Source organism: Ranitomeya variabilis, chromosome 1 (assembly GCF_051348905.1).
Source record: "Ranitomeya variabilis isolate aRanVar5 chromosome 1, aRanVar5.hap1, whole genome shotgun sequence".
Classification (NCBI taxonomy): Eukaryota; Metazoa; Chordata; class Amphibia; order Anura; family Dendrobatidae; genus Ranitomeya; species Ranitomeya variabilis.
This window is the reverse complement of record NC_135232.1, coordinates 900269350-900286032: the sequence shown is the minus strand read 5'-3', so window position 1 is coordinate 900286032 and position 16683 is coordinate 900269350. Positions and strand designations below refer to the sequence as shown.

At 41.8% G+C, this 16683-nt stretch overlaps 1 protein-coding gene across 2 annotated transcripts in view; it reads left to right on the top strand.

Annotated features, from left to right (window-relative positions):
* The window catches only part of ANK2 (ankyrin 2), a 648838-nt gene that overhangs the window by 30703 nt on the left and 601452 nt on the right, over nt 1-16683 (top strand). For both annotated transcript variants that reach the window (XM_077278822.1, XM_077278815.1), the window contains exon 2: nt 1020-1077. In XM_077278822.1, the coding sequence (XP_077134937.1) occupies nt 1066-1077 (12 nt within the window). In that variant the 5' untranslated portion in view covers nt 1020-1065. The remainder of the gene's footprint in view (nt 1-1019; nt 1078-16683) is intronic.

Here is a 16683-nt window from a genome sequence, read left to right as displayed (position 1 = left end):
ACTGGTCACTACTGAGCATGTACATAAAGTGCAGCACAGATTCATCTCCACCACGACTCCACAGTACTGGCCACTACTGAGCATGTACATAAAGTGCAGCACAGATTTATCTCCACTACGACTCCACAGTACTGGTCACTACTGAGCATGTACATAAAGTGCAGCACAGATTCATCTCCACCACGACTCCACAGTACTGGCCACTACTAAGCATGTACATAAAGTGCAGCACAGATTCATCTCAAAAGCTGAGATCCTTAGATCAGGAACAGAACAGACATTTATAGGACATTTCATAACTTTCTCAAATTACTATGAAAACATTTACAGGGTATGAATACTTTTTCAAGGCACCACATATATCTTGTAGGCAACAGACAACAAGCAAACCCAGTGTAGTGTAATCCTGCATCCATACTCTGCCACCTCTTCCTGACTTCTTGCTACTAGTTATAAGAGATTCTGCCTGTAGGATCAAGATGCTCAACTTTTGTGTTGCTTCATTTTTTTTAAATTTTAGCACTGAAGCACTAAATAAAATAATCACAAAAGTGGATGTACATTTGACATACCTGGATGTCCAATGTCGGGTGCACATGATAACACTTTTTTCCTTTCACTTTACAAATATTTTTTTCCATTTTTCAGTATATTATGTGGTAAATGTAATGGCTACGTTCAAAAGTAGAACTGGTCCTGCATAACACACGGATGGACATCGCAAGGAGATAAAAAAAAAGACCTGTTCTATTGCCATGTAGTACTAGTTTGTCTGCAGTAGGGCCTCCAATGACCTGTCAGTCAAAGGGAGCAGATGGGGAGAAGTTACCTGGGACCCTCCTTTCCGACAAGTCTCCCTTTCACTAAAAGCAAACAAATCTGGAAGAAGTGAAATATAAAGTAAATTGTAAACTTGTACAATATACAATTATTAAGCTTTTGTTACCATAGTGTAACACACTGAGGTGTGACAGATCAGTATGTTACTGTGTTATTAATACTGTTTTTTCCTTTTGCAGGTAAGTAGCTGCTAAGAGATATGAAGATATAGTGTGTTCGATCACAATGCTGCACAAGGTATTTCAGCAAATTTCATTAAAGTGGGAAAATGAGGAAACATTAGGCTGGAGTCCAGAAGTGGCAGATCTGCATGTGTTATTTTGCAAAAGGGGAAATTTGTGTTGAATATCCTTGAATTCCACACAAGAATAATCATGCCGCAGATTTCAGCAGCCATCTGAACAAGCGCTTGGCTGACATCTGTTAGAAGCGTATGCAGTGGGGACACAGTAGAGGGCCACTGTGCATGAATTATCTATGGGCCCTTTCTTCTCTGTAAGATTTGCATAAAGTAGCCCCACAATGCCTTTCTAACAATTAAAGGGAATCTGTCACTGGGTTTTTGCTAACCTATTGGAGAGCAGCATAATGTAGTAAGAGAGACCCTGATTCCAATGATGTATCACTTAGTTTACTGGGTGCAGCAGGTCTTACACAGTCAGGGTTTTTAGATGTAGCATGTAGCAGTGCTCAGAAAGCTAACCTCACCCACCCCACAGTTTTACAGCTGCTGATTAGAGGAGGGGGCGTGGTCAGACCAGGGCTCACAGGAGCTGTAGTCCAGGCAGTGAAAAACTCCTGGTGATAAAACAGTCATTGTATTGAAACAACAGTACACAGTCTAATAAGTTACACTTCACTAAAATGTGTGTCTCAGCCCTACCTCATGCTTTCTTCAGATTATATAGCAAAACCCTACTGACAGATTCCCTTTAATAAATAATGGTACGGCCCTTAGATGCCGTATATTAGAAGGTGGAAACTATTAACTGCTTTTTAGGTGCCATTGGGCCCTCTAACCCATTGGGCCCCGGTGCAGCTGCAGAAGTTGTGCATTTGGTTTGTTCAGTCCTGTGAGCATGGCCTGGTGCTGTGTCTGTATTGGAGGTTAGCCGCTCTCACCTCATGGGGATGTGCCAAAAAACGCCAGACAGTCCCCTTTTTTCTTGCACCAATTTGCTATTATAGTATAGGAGGTTTAGCTTTGTGCTGTATTTGGTAAATATGAAAGTATACTGAGTGTTGTATATTTTATGTTATGCTGCAGGCAATGTAGCGTTCACCATAAAGTAAAAGTCATTGCTTTAACACACTCTATACATTTCCCTGCAAAGGTTAAACAGATAGGCAATAATACTGTGTCTTATCCAGAGTTGCCAACATGGATTTTATTTTTTTCCATAAATGACAGCCATCATTTTTATCAATACATGAATGATATAATGATCTCAGAATATTTTCGCCGAGCTGCAAAACTATGACTTACTGTAATCCCAATGACTTGCAGAACATAAGAAGGTGCAAGGCTGTTCCCAACCCGTCCGCTCCATCCCTCTATGACCTGATCTCAGCTACCCCACATATAATCTCTGTGTGCTTGGGTATACTTGTATGTGAACGCTGTCCGTCCGTCCGTCCCTGCAGAATGATGTAAGGTCCATGTCTCCGCCATGTGAGTCACGCTGCAGATTCTCTAATTCATTCATAGAACACTTAGCAATGAGAGCAGCCACATATTAGCAGAAGCTAGTGAGAAAAAAATGGCATATTAAATAAGAAGCCTGTTACTGTCAGCTAGAAAATGTACAGGGGAAGCGTCATGTATCTGTAACCAGGACCCCCAGCTCTCCGCACACCTCTGCCTAAATAAATCCATGTATTACCCATTAAATAATGATTCTAGGTATTTTTTTAATTATAACTCTGCATTGTGCCACTTTTCTGTAATTCCCCTTAGAAATGTATGAATAAAATGACAAGGGTGTTACTAGTTGGCGGGTTGTGTCCCCTTCATTAGGCTAGGATCATACAAGCGTATTTTCTCTCATCCGAGAGAATTGGGCAATTTATGCAAATAACACTCTGATCAGAGTATGGACAGATTGTGCTCCAATTCTCTCGGTTGAGGAGAAGATAAAGAAAACAATTTTCTTCATCTTAAATCTTTCAGTCCATGGAAATTGGGCTGCACTCAGATGTCATCCGGTGCAGTCCGGTGTTTCACACACACTCATTGACTTAAGTGGCCGTATGCGATCTGTATATTGAATCAAACTCAGACATGCAGCAATTTTTTCTTCGTACTGATGTGGTTCAAGGAAAAATTCTGACATGTGCTCAGCCCTTTAGCATAACTTTGGTCCTAGAGCATTCCGATATTTTGTCGGATCATAATATGGTCATGTGCACAAGCCCTCACTGTTCTAGACTATGTTGGGACACTTCCCTTTTACAGGAGGAATGGTAACAGCCATTTGTAATTTATTTCTAAACTTTTCGGAGTAATAACAGAAGAATGGTATAACAGAGTTCATAGAATAAAAACCCTCCAGAATTGTGTTTCTTGGAGAACACAAGAGGTGCGAGGAGTGGTGAAAGATCTGTTATAAAGAGGACCTTTGAAAAGCTGTGTACGAGGGTCCCGTCCACTAGAGTCTGATATGTACAGTGCTAAGTAATTCCTCCCAGGGGGTCATTTACTAGACATTCCTAAATGACTAAAGGTACCTTCACACTAAACGATATCGCTAGCGATCCGTGACGTTGCAGCGTCCTGGCTAGCGATATCGTTTAGTTTGACACGCAGCAGCGATCAGGATCCTGCTGTGATATCGCTGGTCGTTGAATAAAGTTCAGAACTTTATTTGGTCGTCAGACCGGCGTGTATCGTCGTGTTTGACACCAAAAGCAACGATACCAGCGATGTTTTACACTGGTAACCAGGGTAAACATCGGGTTACTAAGCGCAGGGCCGCGCTTAGTAACCCGATGTTTACCCTGGTTACCAGTGTAAAATGTAAAAAAAACAAACAGTACATACTCACATTCGTGTCCCCCGGCGTCCGCTTCCCACACTGACTCAGCGCCGTAAAGTTAAAGTACAGCACAGCGGTGACGTCACCGCTGTGCTGTTAGGGCCGGCGCTCAGTCAGTGCAGGAAGCAGACGCCGGGGGACACGAATGTGAGTATGTACTGTTTGTTTTTTTTACATTTTACGCTGGTAACCAGGGTAAACATCGGGTTACTAAGCGGGGCCCTGCACTTAGTAACCCGATGTTTACCGTGGTTACCCGGGGACCTCGGCATCGTTGGTCGCTGGAGAGCGGTCTGTGTGACAGCTCCCCAGCGATCAAACAGCGACGCTGCAGCGATCGGCATCGTTGTCGCTATCGCTGCAGCGTCGCTTAATGTGAAGGTACCTTAACTGGGAGAGATTTCTTCCTAAGGTAATTCCACCCCAACTGTGGCAGCCTGTCTGGTCTAGTGCAGCTAAAGCCTCGGTTTGCACTCTTTATAAAGAGAACCAATACAAGATCTCATGTTCGGTATTACACCCCACAACTCCTACATTAGATGAATCACCAGATTGCAAGTGTCCGTTGCTGCTGTGGGTCCTCAGTTGGTCCAAAAAAGAAAAGAATGCCCAGCTTCACTGAGTCCGTAAAAAAGAGTTTTCTTCACAAACTTTAAAACGTGGAGGATACAGACTTCAGCACGAACCATATGGGTAAGAATCTCAACGCGTTTCTGGAGACTAAGCTCCCTTAATCATGACCATTATCATGCTGAAGTCTGTATCCTCCATGTTTAAAGTTTGTGAATAAAGAAGCTGGACATTCTTTTCTTTTTTGGACTTTATACGCCTGGACACAGCGGGTCTGTGCTCCCGAGGTTTGGTTTATGCATCACGGGTGAGCTGGTTTATATTCCGGCGCACTATGTCCCGGAAGTATTTCGCTGTGTTCCGGGACATAGTGCGCCGGCGCATGCGCACTAATGCTTTTCGGCTTTGCCCGCAGTTGGGCAAAGCATACTGCGGGGCGCGAGGCAAGATTGCTTTGCGCAGGCATGTACTACGGAGGACAGAGCATGAACCTCAATCCAATATTGCGGCCAGCATGCAGCCAGCGGGTAAGGAAAGGGTGACTCAAACACCCGAAAACCCCGCCCATATGACCCAAAACCGGTCCCGCCAAATTCAGGTGACAGGTTCCCTTTAAGATGTGTGTGATTTGTTATATTTTATATCAAGGAACTTTTGACCTGTCCTCCTATAAAACTGACAGCATCTTTGGCTCTGTGGGGGTGTCTCAGTTTAGTTTACTATATATACTGTTTTGACTTAATTGTGAATTTGCATAATGTTCTGTTATGTTTATTGTGTACAAAGTTTGTTAAAAATTACATTTGAGGACCAGTTTGAGCACTTGGCCACTTCTTGCAAAAGAGGCTGCAGAGATGACTAGAACGTTGTTTTTATTATTACATTTCTCATCTCCGTTGTGGAGATTCTATTTATTTTAGGTTATAATTTATGATAAGCTCAGCGGGGTGTTAGCAGAGATTTGTTTCTGGAGTTGTATACTATTTCATTTGTATAGCGTTGTCCAGTCATAAGCAGGAGTGCAGGGAAAAAAACAGAACAAGACTCCAGAAGGTCACAAGACCTTTGAGACATGAAATGTTAGACAGCTCTGCTTTCAGCTCCGATCTCTGCAGCTACAGTGTGGAGTAGAAAAGAGCTGAGTGTCATTACAAACCTTTCCAGCTTTCATGTGATGGAAGTCAGTGTGGGGGGAAGGGAGTATAGCAGAGCTGACACTGCTGTGAGAGAGCTGCTGCAGCTGAGCTATTTGTAATGACATATACAGTGCCTTGAAAGCACCATGCTTCAAACACCGTGTCTGCTTATTGAGATACTGATTTGGCTTTTATCCTAAGTCATATTGCATGACTCGTTAAAGGGTTGATTGTGACTTGTAGGATCGCTACTTCCAACAGGTGGCGCTATAGAGTTAAGTCCTCTTTTTCTCAGAAGAGGCAATTTGCATATATGAAAACACCATGAATTTTTCCACATTTTTTCACATTACACCTATAAACCTAAATATTTTCTATTTGGATTTTATGTGATGTACCAACGCAAAGTAACAAGTATTTGTGAATTGTCAAGGAAATTATAAATGGTTTACTAAATAATTTAAAAATATACATTTTGAAAATTGTAATGTGCATTTATATTCAGCTCCCTAAGTCAATACTTTGTTGGACAACCTTTCGCTGCAATTACTGCTGCAAGTTTTTAAGGGTATGTCTCTACGAGCCCTGTACATCTAAAGCCTGAAATTTTTGCCCATTCTAATTTGCAAATAAGTTTTATCTAAGTGAGAATGGATGGAGATCTTCTGTGAACATCAATTTTCATGTCTTGCCACAGATTCTTAATGGGATTAGTCCTGTGTCTTGAATGGGTTATTCAAACAGAGGAATATGCTTTAATCTAAACAATTCTATTGTAGCTCTGGCAGTATGTTTAGGGTCATTGTCCAACTGGAAGATGAACCTACTTCCCAGTCTCAAGTCTTTTTCAGCCTCTAACAGGTTTTCATTAAGGATTACCTTGTAATTGGCTCCATCCTTCTTTGTATCAGCTCCAACCAGCTTCCTTGATCTACCTGAAGAAAAATATTCCCACAGCATGACGCTACTACCAGCATGTTTGACGGTGGGCATGTTGTTTCAGGGTGATGTGCAGTGTTAGTTTTCTGCCGCATGTAACCTTTTGCATGTAGCACAAAAAGTTATTTTTGTTCTCATCTGACCAAAGCACCTACATGGCTTTTTGCAAACTGCAAAAGGGACTTCTTATAGCTTGCTTTAAAAAATATCTTTCCTCTTGCCACTCTTCCATAAAATCCAGATTTGTGGATTATACAACTAATAGTTGTACTGTTGACAAATTCTCCCACCTGTGCTGTCGATCTCTGCAGGGGGTAAGAGGGACCGGGCACTCTTCACACAGCTATGTAAGTACTATATCAGTGCATGTGTTCAGTGACATTTGAGGCTGTAATTCACGGCTTATAGCAAACCCATGTGATTTTTGAATGGGCGAGGTACACTACGGAAATGTAAACTACGATAGTCTGAATACCCATATAATGAGCCAAAGCACTAGGTATATTTGCCCCTATCCAAAAGATGCTATTTAGCACTTGTGATATTAGAGGGGACTTATAAACAGTTTAGGTGCATCTCATTGTTTAATTATGCCTATACTTACTTGCTGTGGATGATTAAGTAGCCTGTCGGTCCCTTACACTTTGGGATACTGTTTTGATTTAACATTTTGGTGTGTTTTATTATTAATGTGTTTAATAAAAAGGATTGAATATTTTACATAGTTCAAAGTGTGCTTTCTGTTTCATTGCTCAGGAGAGCTATTAATGATACGGACGGAATGAGATATTAGTATAAGCATACATATATAATAGACCATTATTAGTTGATTATAGCTTCTCTATAGTGACCATTGTCCATTTGGCTGCTTCAGCTTATTAGCGCTCACCTTGCTTTGAATGTCAGCTTAGGTGGATGGCCATGTCTTGGTAGGTTTGCAGTTATGCCACGGTTCTTCCATTTTTGAATTATGGATTGAACAGTGCTCCGTCAGATGTTCAAAGCTTGAGCTATATTTTTATAATCTACCCCTGCTTAACTATTTTCCACAACTTTTATTCCTGATCTGTATGATGTGTTCCTTGGTTTTCATTATACTGTTTTATCCCTAATGTCCTCAAACAAACCTCTGAGGCCTTCACAGAACAGCAGTAGTTATACTGAGAATACATTTTGCACAGATGAGTTGAATTTACTAATTATGTGCCTTCTGGAGGCAATTAGTCACCCAGGATTTTACTAATAGGTATTAGGCTACAGGTGGCTGAATACAAATGCATGTCACAATTTTCAGATTTAAATTTTTAAAATTTTTAGAAAGCCATGCATCATTTTCTTTAAACTTCACAAATACTCGCTACTTTGTGTTAGTGTATCACATAAAATACTAACAAAATGAATTTAAGTTTGTGGGTGTAGCGTAAAGAAATGTGAAAAAGTTCAGAGTATGAATACATTTTCAAAGCACTTTAGATATGCTCTACTCCCTCTCCTCCCACACTGACTGCTGCAGGACAAAAGCTGGAGGAGTTTGTAATGATAGCTCAGCTGTATCTTCCCCTTCCACACTGACTGCTGTGAGATGAATGCTGAAATGCTGAAGATGTTTGTTAACATTCAACTCTGCTCTACTGTAAACAGTAGCTGCGCAGATCAGGGTTGAGAGCAAGGCTGCCTATCATCACATTTCTCATAGGAGAAACCACATTCTGGGTGCGTGTCCTTTTTTTTCCTCTGAATGACACCTTAGGCCAGTGTTCCCCAACTCTGGTCCTCAAGAGCCACCAACAGGTCTTGTTTTCAGTATTTCCTTAGTATTGCACAGGTGATAATTGCAGAACCTACACAGGCAATAATTCTATCACCTATGCAATACTAAGGAAATCCTGAAAACATGACCTGTTGGTGGCTCTTGAGGACTGGAGTTGTGGAATACTGCCTTAGGCTTATGATTGGTCTACCTCATGCAGTTGGCATATTAATTTTTTTCGATGCAATTGGCATAAAGGCCGGTAATATAACAAGCTCAGAGAGTGGGAAAACAGGAAAACAGCCGACTTCTAAAGCTATGTGCACACATTAAGTATTTGAGGTTTTTTTTACCTCAGAATTTGTAAGCTAAAACCAGGAGTGGGTAAAAAATGCAGAAGTGGCGATGGGCTTCCTCTCCCTTCCAATCAGCATCCACTGTAACATCATAGTGGTCGATGGTTTCCATGACCATGCCCCTATAACAGGCATTTTGTCAGTGTAATACTGATAGGTATAATGCATTGCAGTGCTTTATACCAGTGATCAAAGTAATAAAAGTTAAAGTCCCAAAGAGATACTAAATAAAAAGTAAAACAAAAAGTTTATTTATTTTTTTTAAATATTAAACACACACACAAAAAAAAAGAGAAACATGAATACATACCGTATATACTCGAGTATAAACCTAGATTTTCAGCCCACTTTTCTGGGCTGAAAGTGACCCTCTCGGCTTATACTCGAGTCAGTGTTGGTGTGGGGTCGGCGAGTGAGGGGGAGCGGCGGCTGTGATATACTCACCTGTTCCTGGCGCGGTCCCTGCATGTCCGATGGTCTCCGGGCAGCTCTTCCTGTGTTCAGCGGTCACGTGGTACCGCTCATTAAAGTAATGAATATGCACGCATATTCATTACTGTAATGAGCGGTACGTGACCGCTGAACACAGGAAGATGCCGCCGGCTCCCCGAGACCATCTGACAGTGAGACGCTGCCAGGGGACCGCGCCGGGAGCAGGTGAGTATATCAGGGGAGAGGGAGCATTGCGCGATAGTCACCTGTCCCCCGTTCCACCGCTGCACGCTGCTCTGTCTTCCATCCTCTGGCTGTGACTGTTCAGGTCAGAGGGCGCGATGACGCGATTAGTGTGCGCCACCCTCTGCCTGAACAGTCAGTGCAGAGGATGGAGACAGAGCAGCGCGCAGCGATGGAACGTGGAAGGTGACTATCGCAAGTGCCGGGGGCCTGAGCGAAGAGAGGTGAGTATGTGATTTTTTTTTTTAATTTTAATCGCAGCAACAGCAAATGGGGCAAATGTATGGAGCATCTTATGGGGCATATATGAGGAGCATCTTATGGGGCCATAATGTGTGAAACATCGTATGCTGCCCCTAATGTGTGGAGCATCTCATGGGGCCATAATGTGTGGAGCATCTTATGGGGCATATATGAGGAGCATCTTATGGGGCATATATGAGGAGCATCTTATGGGGCATATATGAGGAGCATCTTATGGGGCATAATGTGTGGAGCATCTTATGGGGCATAATGTGTGGAGCATCTTATGGGGCCATAATGTGTGGAGCATCTTATGGGGCCATCATGAACTGTATGGAGCATTGTATGGGACTTCTGATTCAATATGGATATTCAAAAACACTTAACCTACTGATGTCTCAATTCATTTTACTTTTATTGGTATCTATTTTTATTTTTGACATTAACCGGTAGCTGCTGCATTTCCCACCCTAGGCTTATACTCTAGTCAATAAGTTTTCCCAGGTTTTTGTGGCAAAATTAAGGGGGTCGGGTTATACTCGGGTCGGCTTATACTCGAGTATATACGGTATATTTATGTAAAAAAATAAACAAAAAGTACATCAATTTGGTATGGTCATGTTCGGAATGACCTGATCTATAAACCGTTCACACTAGTTTAGTTAACCCCTTTGATGAACACCGTATAAAAGTGGTAAAAAACTATGCTTTTTTATCATACCACTGAACAAAAGGTGGAATAAAACACTATAAAAGACAAATGTAAATAAAAATGGTATCTCGCAATCTTGTCCCATAAAAAAAAACAAGCTGCCAGACAACTCCATTAATGTAGAAATAAAAAAGCTCAACCTCTCGTAATATAGTGATGCCAAAAACAATTAAAAAAAAAAAAATGTATTGTGTAAAAGCAGCAGAACCAAAATTTATATAAATGTGGTATCGCTATAATCAACTGACCCGAAGAATAAAGCTACATATCACTTTTACCAAACGGTGAACAGCATATAAAAATATATTCCTGAATGGTTAGTTTTTGCTCTTTCTCCCTCCCAAAATTTGGAATAGAAAGCAATAAAAAAATGTGCCCGAAAATGTTACCAATGAAAACGTCAACTTTTTGCTCAAAAAAACATGACTGTCGGCAGAAGAATAGAAACATTTTACCTCTCAAAATATGGCAATGCAAAACCATTGTTTTGTAAAAATGTTTTTTTTTAGTATGTGACAGCAGCCAAATAGAAATATACTGTATAAATTTGATATCGCTGTAATCACACTGACCCGAAGAATAAAGCCGCCTTATCTCTTATACCGCATGAGGAACAATGTAAAAAATAAATAAAAACAATTCTTCACCTTCTGTTGATTTGTTTATTCTGCCTTTCAAAGATCACAGTAAGGCTCAACTCACATTTATCCTTTTCTTTTCGCTGAGCGCTTTCACTGGGATTTCAGTTTAAATCTGTGGCGGAAGATTCTCTATAATGAGGCAGATGGAGACACTGTGGACCCCGTCTGGACTATAATCCAGCTGTGCCCCTCTTTTTAAGCGTGCATAAAAGCTTGGTCGGCCACAGTTTTGTGCAGCACTGAAAAGAAGAACACCTCTGAACAGAGGCCAGACTGAGTCCAGAGTAACTCTGCTGCATCATTATACTGAATAGATCCCTCAGGGGGTTTCAGATGAATCACATCATTTTGAGATTTACAGTAGATGGAAACCCTGATGTAAGTGCTCAGCATAGAGCGCAGGATAAATATTATCCAAGATGTTATGTAAAATGTTCCCAAAAAAATTTTCATCTCAGTTGACAAAAAAAACAACTCCCCACTCAGGTCCGTCAGCTCTAAATGGAAGTATAGGGGCTTTCATGTTACTGGTAGCAGAAAGGCTTTGAAAACACTATGGCTCCTCGCTCTCCAATAGAAATCTAGATAATTTTGCGCTACCAAATCCAATGGTCCATACGTTTGCATTTCTGTAGCAATGAGAATCCGCTTAATTTTCACTCAGCAACATCTATTTCTGCTTGTTTCTGGAAAACACCTATGGATTCAAAATAGTCACTACACCTGTCGATAAATTCACATAGGGGTGTAATTTCCAAAATGTGGCCATTTTCAATTTCAAGTTTGAAGTTTGCAAAATTTTCAATTTTTTTGTCAAATCTTCGATATTGTGATAGATAAACGCAAAACATATTTGACCAAAATTTACCAGTAACATGAATTACCGTATATACTCGAGTATAAGCCGACCCCCTAATTTTGCCACAAAAAACTGGGAAAACTTATTGACTCGAGTATAAGCCTAGGGTGGAAAATACAGCAGCTACCGGTGAATTTCAAAAATAAAAATAGATGCTCCATACCGTTCATTATTGCCCCAAAGGAGGTTCCATATAAAGCTGTGCCATATATAATGCTCCATACCGTTGATTATTGCCCCATAGATGCTCCATATATAGCTGTGCCATATAGAATGCTCTGCACCGTTCATTATGGCCCCATAGATGCTCCTTATAAAGCTGTGCCATTGCTGTGCACCATTCATTATGGCCCCATAGATGCCCCATATACAATGCTCTGCACCGTTCATTATGGCCCCATAGATTCTCCATATAAAGCAGTACCATATATGCTCTGCACTGTTCATTATGGCCCCATAGATGCTCCTTATTAAGCTGTGCCTTATATGCTCTGCACTGTTCATTGTTGCCCCATGTTGCTTTTTTTTTGGAAGTGCATCTGAACAGCAAGGTGGATTGCTGTTGAGGGGAGATAGAGAAAAAAAAAAAAATCTATAAATCTTCAGCACAGCGAGTGTGAGCGAGCTGAGTGTGACCTGAGCGTAAGTGTGAACGGCGGTAAGTGTGTGACTTGTGATTCAGTGACTTTGGAATCAGGGAGTTTCCAAGGGAGGAATTGCTTCTGTTTTTTTTTTTTTTTTTTTTTTTGGTTTAATTAATACTTTGTATTTTTTTTTAATTAACCTTTCTGTGTGGTGCAATCCCCATTAGGAAATGTGCTCCACAATTGTTAATGCCATCCAGTGCACATCTTGCCACATGTATGCAGTCCTTGACCAGCCGGTCGAGGGTGCATACTGCTGTGCGAGATGTGAGCACATTGTGCATTTGGAAACCCAGATACTGGATCTAAATGTGCAGCTGGCAACACTGAGATCCATAGACAACATGGAGAGGAGTCTTCTGCTCACAGAGCAGACGCTCAATGGGATAGATGAGGAGGGGGATGGTAGGATGGAGCTGCAGGACAGTGTGGCAGTTAGCTGGGTGACAGATAGAAGGCGGGGTAGAGGGAAGAGTGCCAGGGAGGCTAGTCCTGATCTGGCACACCCCAATAAGTTTGCTAAGTTGGCAGATGAGGGGGGTGCCAGTACAGGGGTAGCACTGCTGCAGCCAGGCATGTCCTCTGAAAGCCGGAGGAGTGACTGCTCCAGTAAGGAGGGAAAAAGGAGAGCAGGGCAGGCCAGACAGGTGCTGGTAGTGGGGGACTCAATTATTAGGGGAACAGATAGGGCAATCTGTCACAAAGACAGGGATCGTCGGACGGTGTGCTGCCTACCTGGCGCTCGAGTCCGACACATCGCTGATCGGGTGGACAGATTACTGGGAGGGGCTGGTGAGGACCCAGCGGTCATGGTGCACATTGGCACAAATGACAAAGTTAGAGGTAGGTGGAAGGTCCTTAAAGATGATTTCAGGGAATTAGGCTGCAAGCTGAAAGCAAGGACCTCCAACGTGGTATTTTCCGAAATACTGCCTGTACCACGTGCCACGCCAGAGAGACAACGGGAGATTAGGGAGGTTAATAAGTGGCTCAAGAATTGGTGTAGGAAGGAGGGGTTTGGGTTCCTGCAGAACTGGGCCGACTTCTCAGTTGGCTACAGGCTCTACGCTAGGGACGGGCTGCACCTCAATGGGGAAGGTGCAGCTGTGCTGGGGGAGAAAATGGTTAGAAGGTTGGAGGAGTGTTTAAACTAGGGATTGGGGGGGAGGGTATTCATTTTATAGGAGGGGAAGATAGTGCAGATAGAGACCTGGGCACAAATAAGGAAGTTGGGGGTGGCGGTGGCATGGGGGGTGGGGTTAGAACAGTTAGTAATTTAAGAAAGAATAGAGGTACAGAGAGTAACATCAAGTGCATGTATACTAATGCCAGAAGCCTCGCCAACAAAATGGATGAATTAGAACTAATGTTGTTGGAGCATAATTATGACATGGTGGGGATATCTGAGACGTGGCTGGATGAGAGCCATGACTGGGCTGTTAACTTGCAGGGCTATAGCCTTTTCAGAAATGACCGTACAGATAAGCGAGGGGGTGGGGTGTGTCTGTATGTAAAATCGACCTTAAAACCCATCCTGCGTGATAATATAGGTGAATCTAATGAAAATGTAGAGTCTCTGTGGGTGGAGATAAGGGGAGGGGGAAAAAATAATAAATTACTGATAGGGGTTTGTTATAAATCTCCAAAACTAATGGAAGCAATGGAGAATATCCTCGTAAAGCAAATAGATGAAGCTGCGACTCAAGGAGAAGTCATTATTATGGGGGACTTCAACTACCCTGAAATAGATTGGGGAACAGAAACCTGCAGTTCCAGCAAAGGTAATCGGTTTTTGACAACTATGAGAGACAATTACCTTTCACAACTGGTTCAGGACCCAACAAGGAGGGGGGCACTGCTAGACCTAATATTAACCAACAGGCCAGACCGCATATCAAATATAAGTGTTGGGGGTCACTTGGGGAATAGTGATCACAAAATAATAAGTTTTCATGTAACCTTTAATAAGATGGGTAGTAGGGGGGTGACAAGGACACTAAACTTCAGGAGGGCAAATTTCCAACGGATGAGAGAGGATCTTGGTGCAATTAACTGGGACGATATCCTGAGACACAAAAATACACAAAGAAAATGGGAGACATTTATTAGCATCCTGGATAGGACCTGTGCACAGTATATACCGTATGGGAATAAACATACTAGAAATAGGAGGAAACCAATATGGCTAAATAGAGCTGTAAGGGGCGCAATAAGGGACAAAAAGAAAGCATTTAGAGAATTAAAGGAAGTAGGTAGTGAGGAGGCATTAAATAAATACAGAAAATTAAATACATTCTGTAAAAAGCAAATCAAGGCAGCAAAGATTGAGACAGAGAGACTCATTGCCAGAGAGAGTAAAAATAATCCCAAAATATTCTTTAACTATATAAATAGTAAGAAACTAAAAAATGACAGTGTTGGCCCCCTTAAAAATAGTCTGGGTAAAATGGTGGATGAGGATGAGGAAAAAGCCAATATGCTAAATGACTTTTTTTCATCAGTATTTACAAAAGAAAATCCCATGGCAGACAAAATGACTAGTGATAAAAATTCCCCATTAAATGTCACCTGCTTAACCCAGCAGGAAGTACAGCGGCGTCTAAAAATAACTAAAATTGACAAATCTCCGGGCCCGGATGGGATACACCCCCGAGTACTGCAGGAACTAAGTACAGTCATTGATAGACCATTATTTTTAATCTTTAAAGACTCCATAATAACAGGGTCTGTACCACAGGACTGGCGTATAGCAAATGTGGTGCCAATATTCAAAAAAGGGGCAAAAACTGAACTCGGTAATTATAGGCCAGTAAGTTTAACCTCTACTGTGGGTAAAATCCTGGAGGGCATTCTAAGGGATGCTATGCTGGAGTATCTGAAGAGGAATAACCTCATGACCCAGTATCAGCACGGGTTTACTAGGGACCGTTCATGTCAGACTAATTTGATCAGCTTCTATGAAGAGGTAAGTTCAGGACTGGACCAAGGGAACCCAGTGGACGTAGTATATATGGACTTTTCCAAAGCTTTTGATACGGTGCCACACAAAAGGTTGTTACATAAAATGAGAGTAATGGGGATAGGGGAAAATATGTGTAAGTGGGTTGAGAGCTGGCTCAGGGATAGGAAACAAAGGGTGGTTATTAATGGAGCACACTCGGACTGGGTCGCGGTTAGCAGTGGGGTACCACAGGGGTCAGTATTGGGCCCTCTTCTTTTTAACATATTTATTAATGACCTTGTAGGGGGCATTCAGAGTAGAATTTCAATATTTGCAGATGACACTAAACTCTGCAGGGTAATCAATACAGGGGAGGACAATTTTATATTACAGGATGATTTATGTAAACTAGAAGCTTGGGCTGATAAATGGCAAATGAGCTTTAATGGGGATAAATGTAAGGTCATGCACTTGGGTAGAAGTAATAAGATGTATAACTATGTGCTTAATTCTAAAACTCTGGGCAAAACCGTCAATGAAAAAGACCTGGGTGTATGGGTGGATGACAAACTCATATTCAGTGGCCAGTGTCAGGCAGCTGCTACAAAGGCAAATAAAATAATGGGATGTATTAAAAGAGGCATAGATGCTCATGAGGAGAACATAATTTTACCTCTATACAAGTCACTAGTTCGACCACACTTAGAATACTGTGCACAGTTCTGGTCTCCGGTGTATAAGAAAGACATAGCTGAACTAGAGCGGGTGCAGAGAAGAGCGACCAAGGTTATTAGAGGACTGAGGGGTCTGCAATACCAAGATAGGTTATTACACTTGGGGCTATTTAGTTTGGAAAAACGAAGACTAAGGGGTGATCTTATGTTAATGTATAAATATATGAGGGGACAGTACAAAGACCTTTCTGATGATCTTTTTAATCATAGACCTGAGACAGGGACAAGGGGGCATCCTCTACGTCTGGAGGAAAGAAGGTTTAAGCATAATAACAGACGTGGATTCTTTACTGTAAGAGCAGTGAGACTATGGAACTCTCTGCCGTATGATGTTGTAATGAGTGATTCATTAATTAAATTTAAGAGGGGACTGGATACCTTTCTGGAAAAGTATAATGTTACAGGGTATATACACTAGATTCCTTGATAAGGCGTTGATCCAGGGAACTAGTCTGATTGCCGTATGTGGAGTCGGGAAGGAATTTTTTTCCCCATGGTGGAGTTACTCTTTGCCACATGAGGTTTTTTTGCCTTCCCCTGGATCAACATGTTAGGGCATGTTAGGTTAGGCTATGGGTTGAACTAGATGGACTTACAGTCTTCTTTCA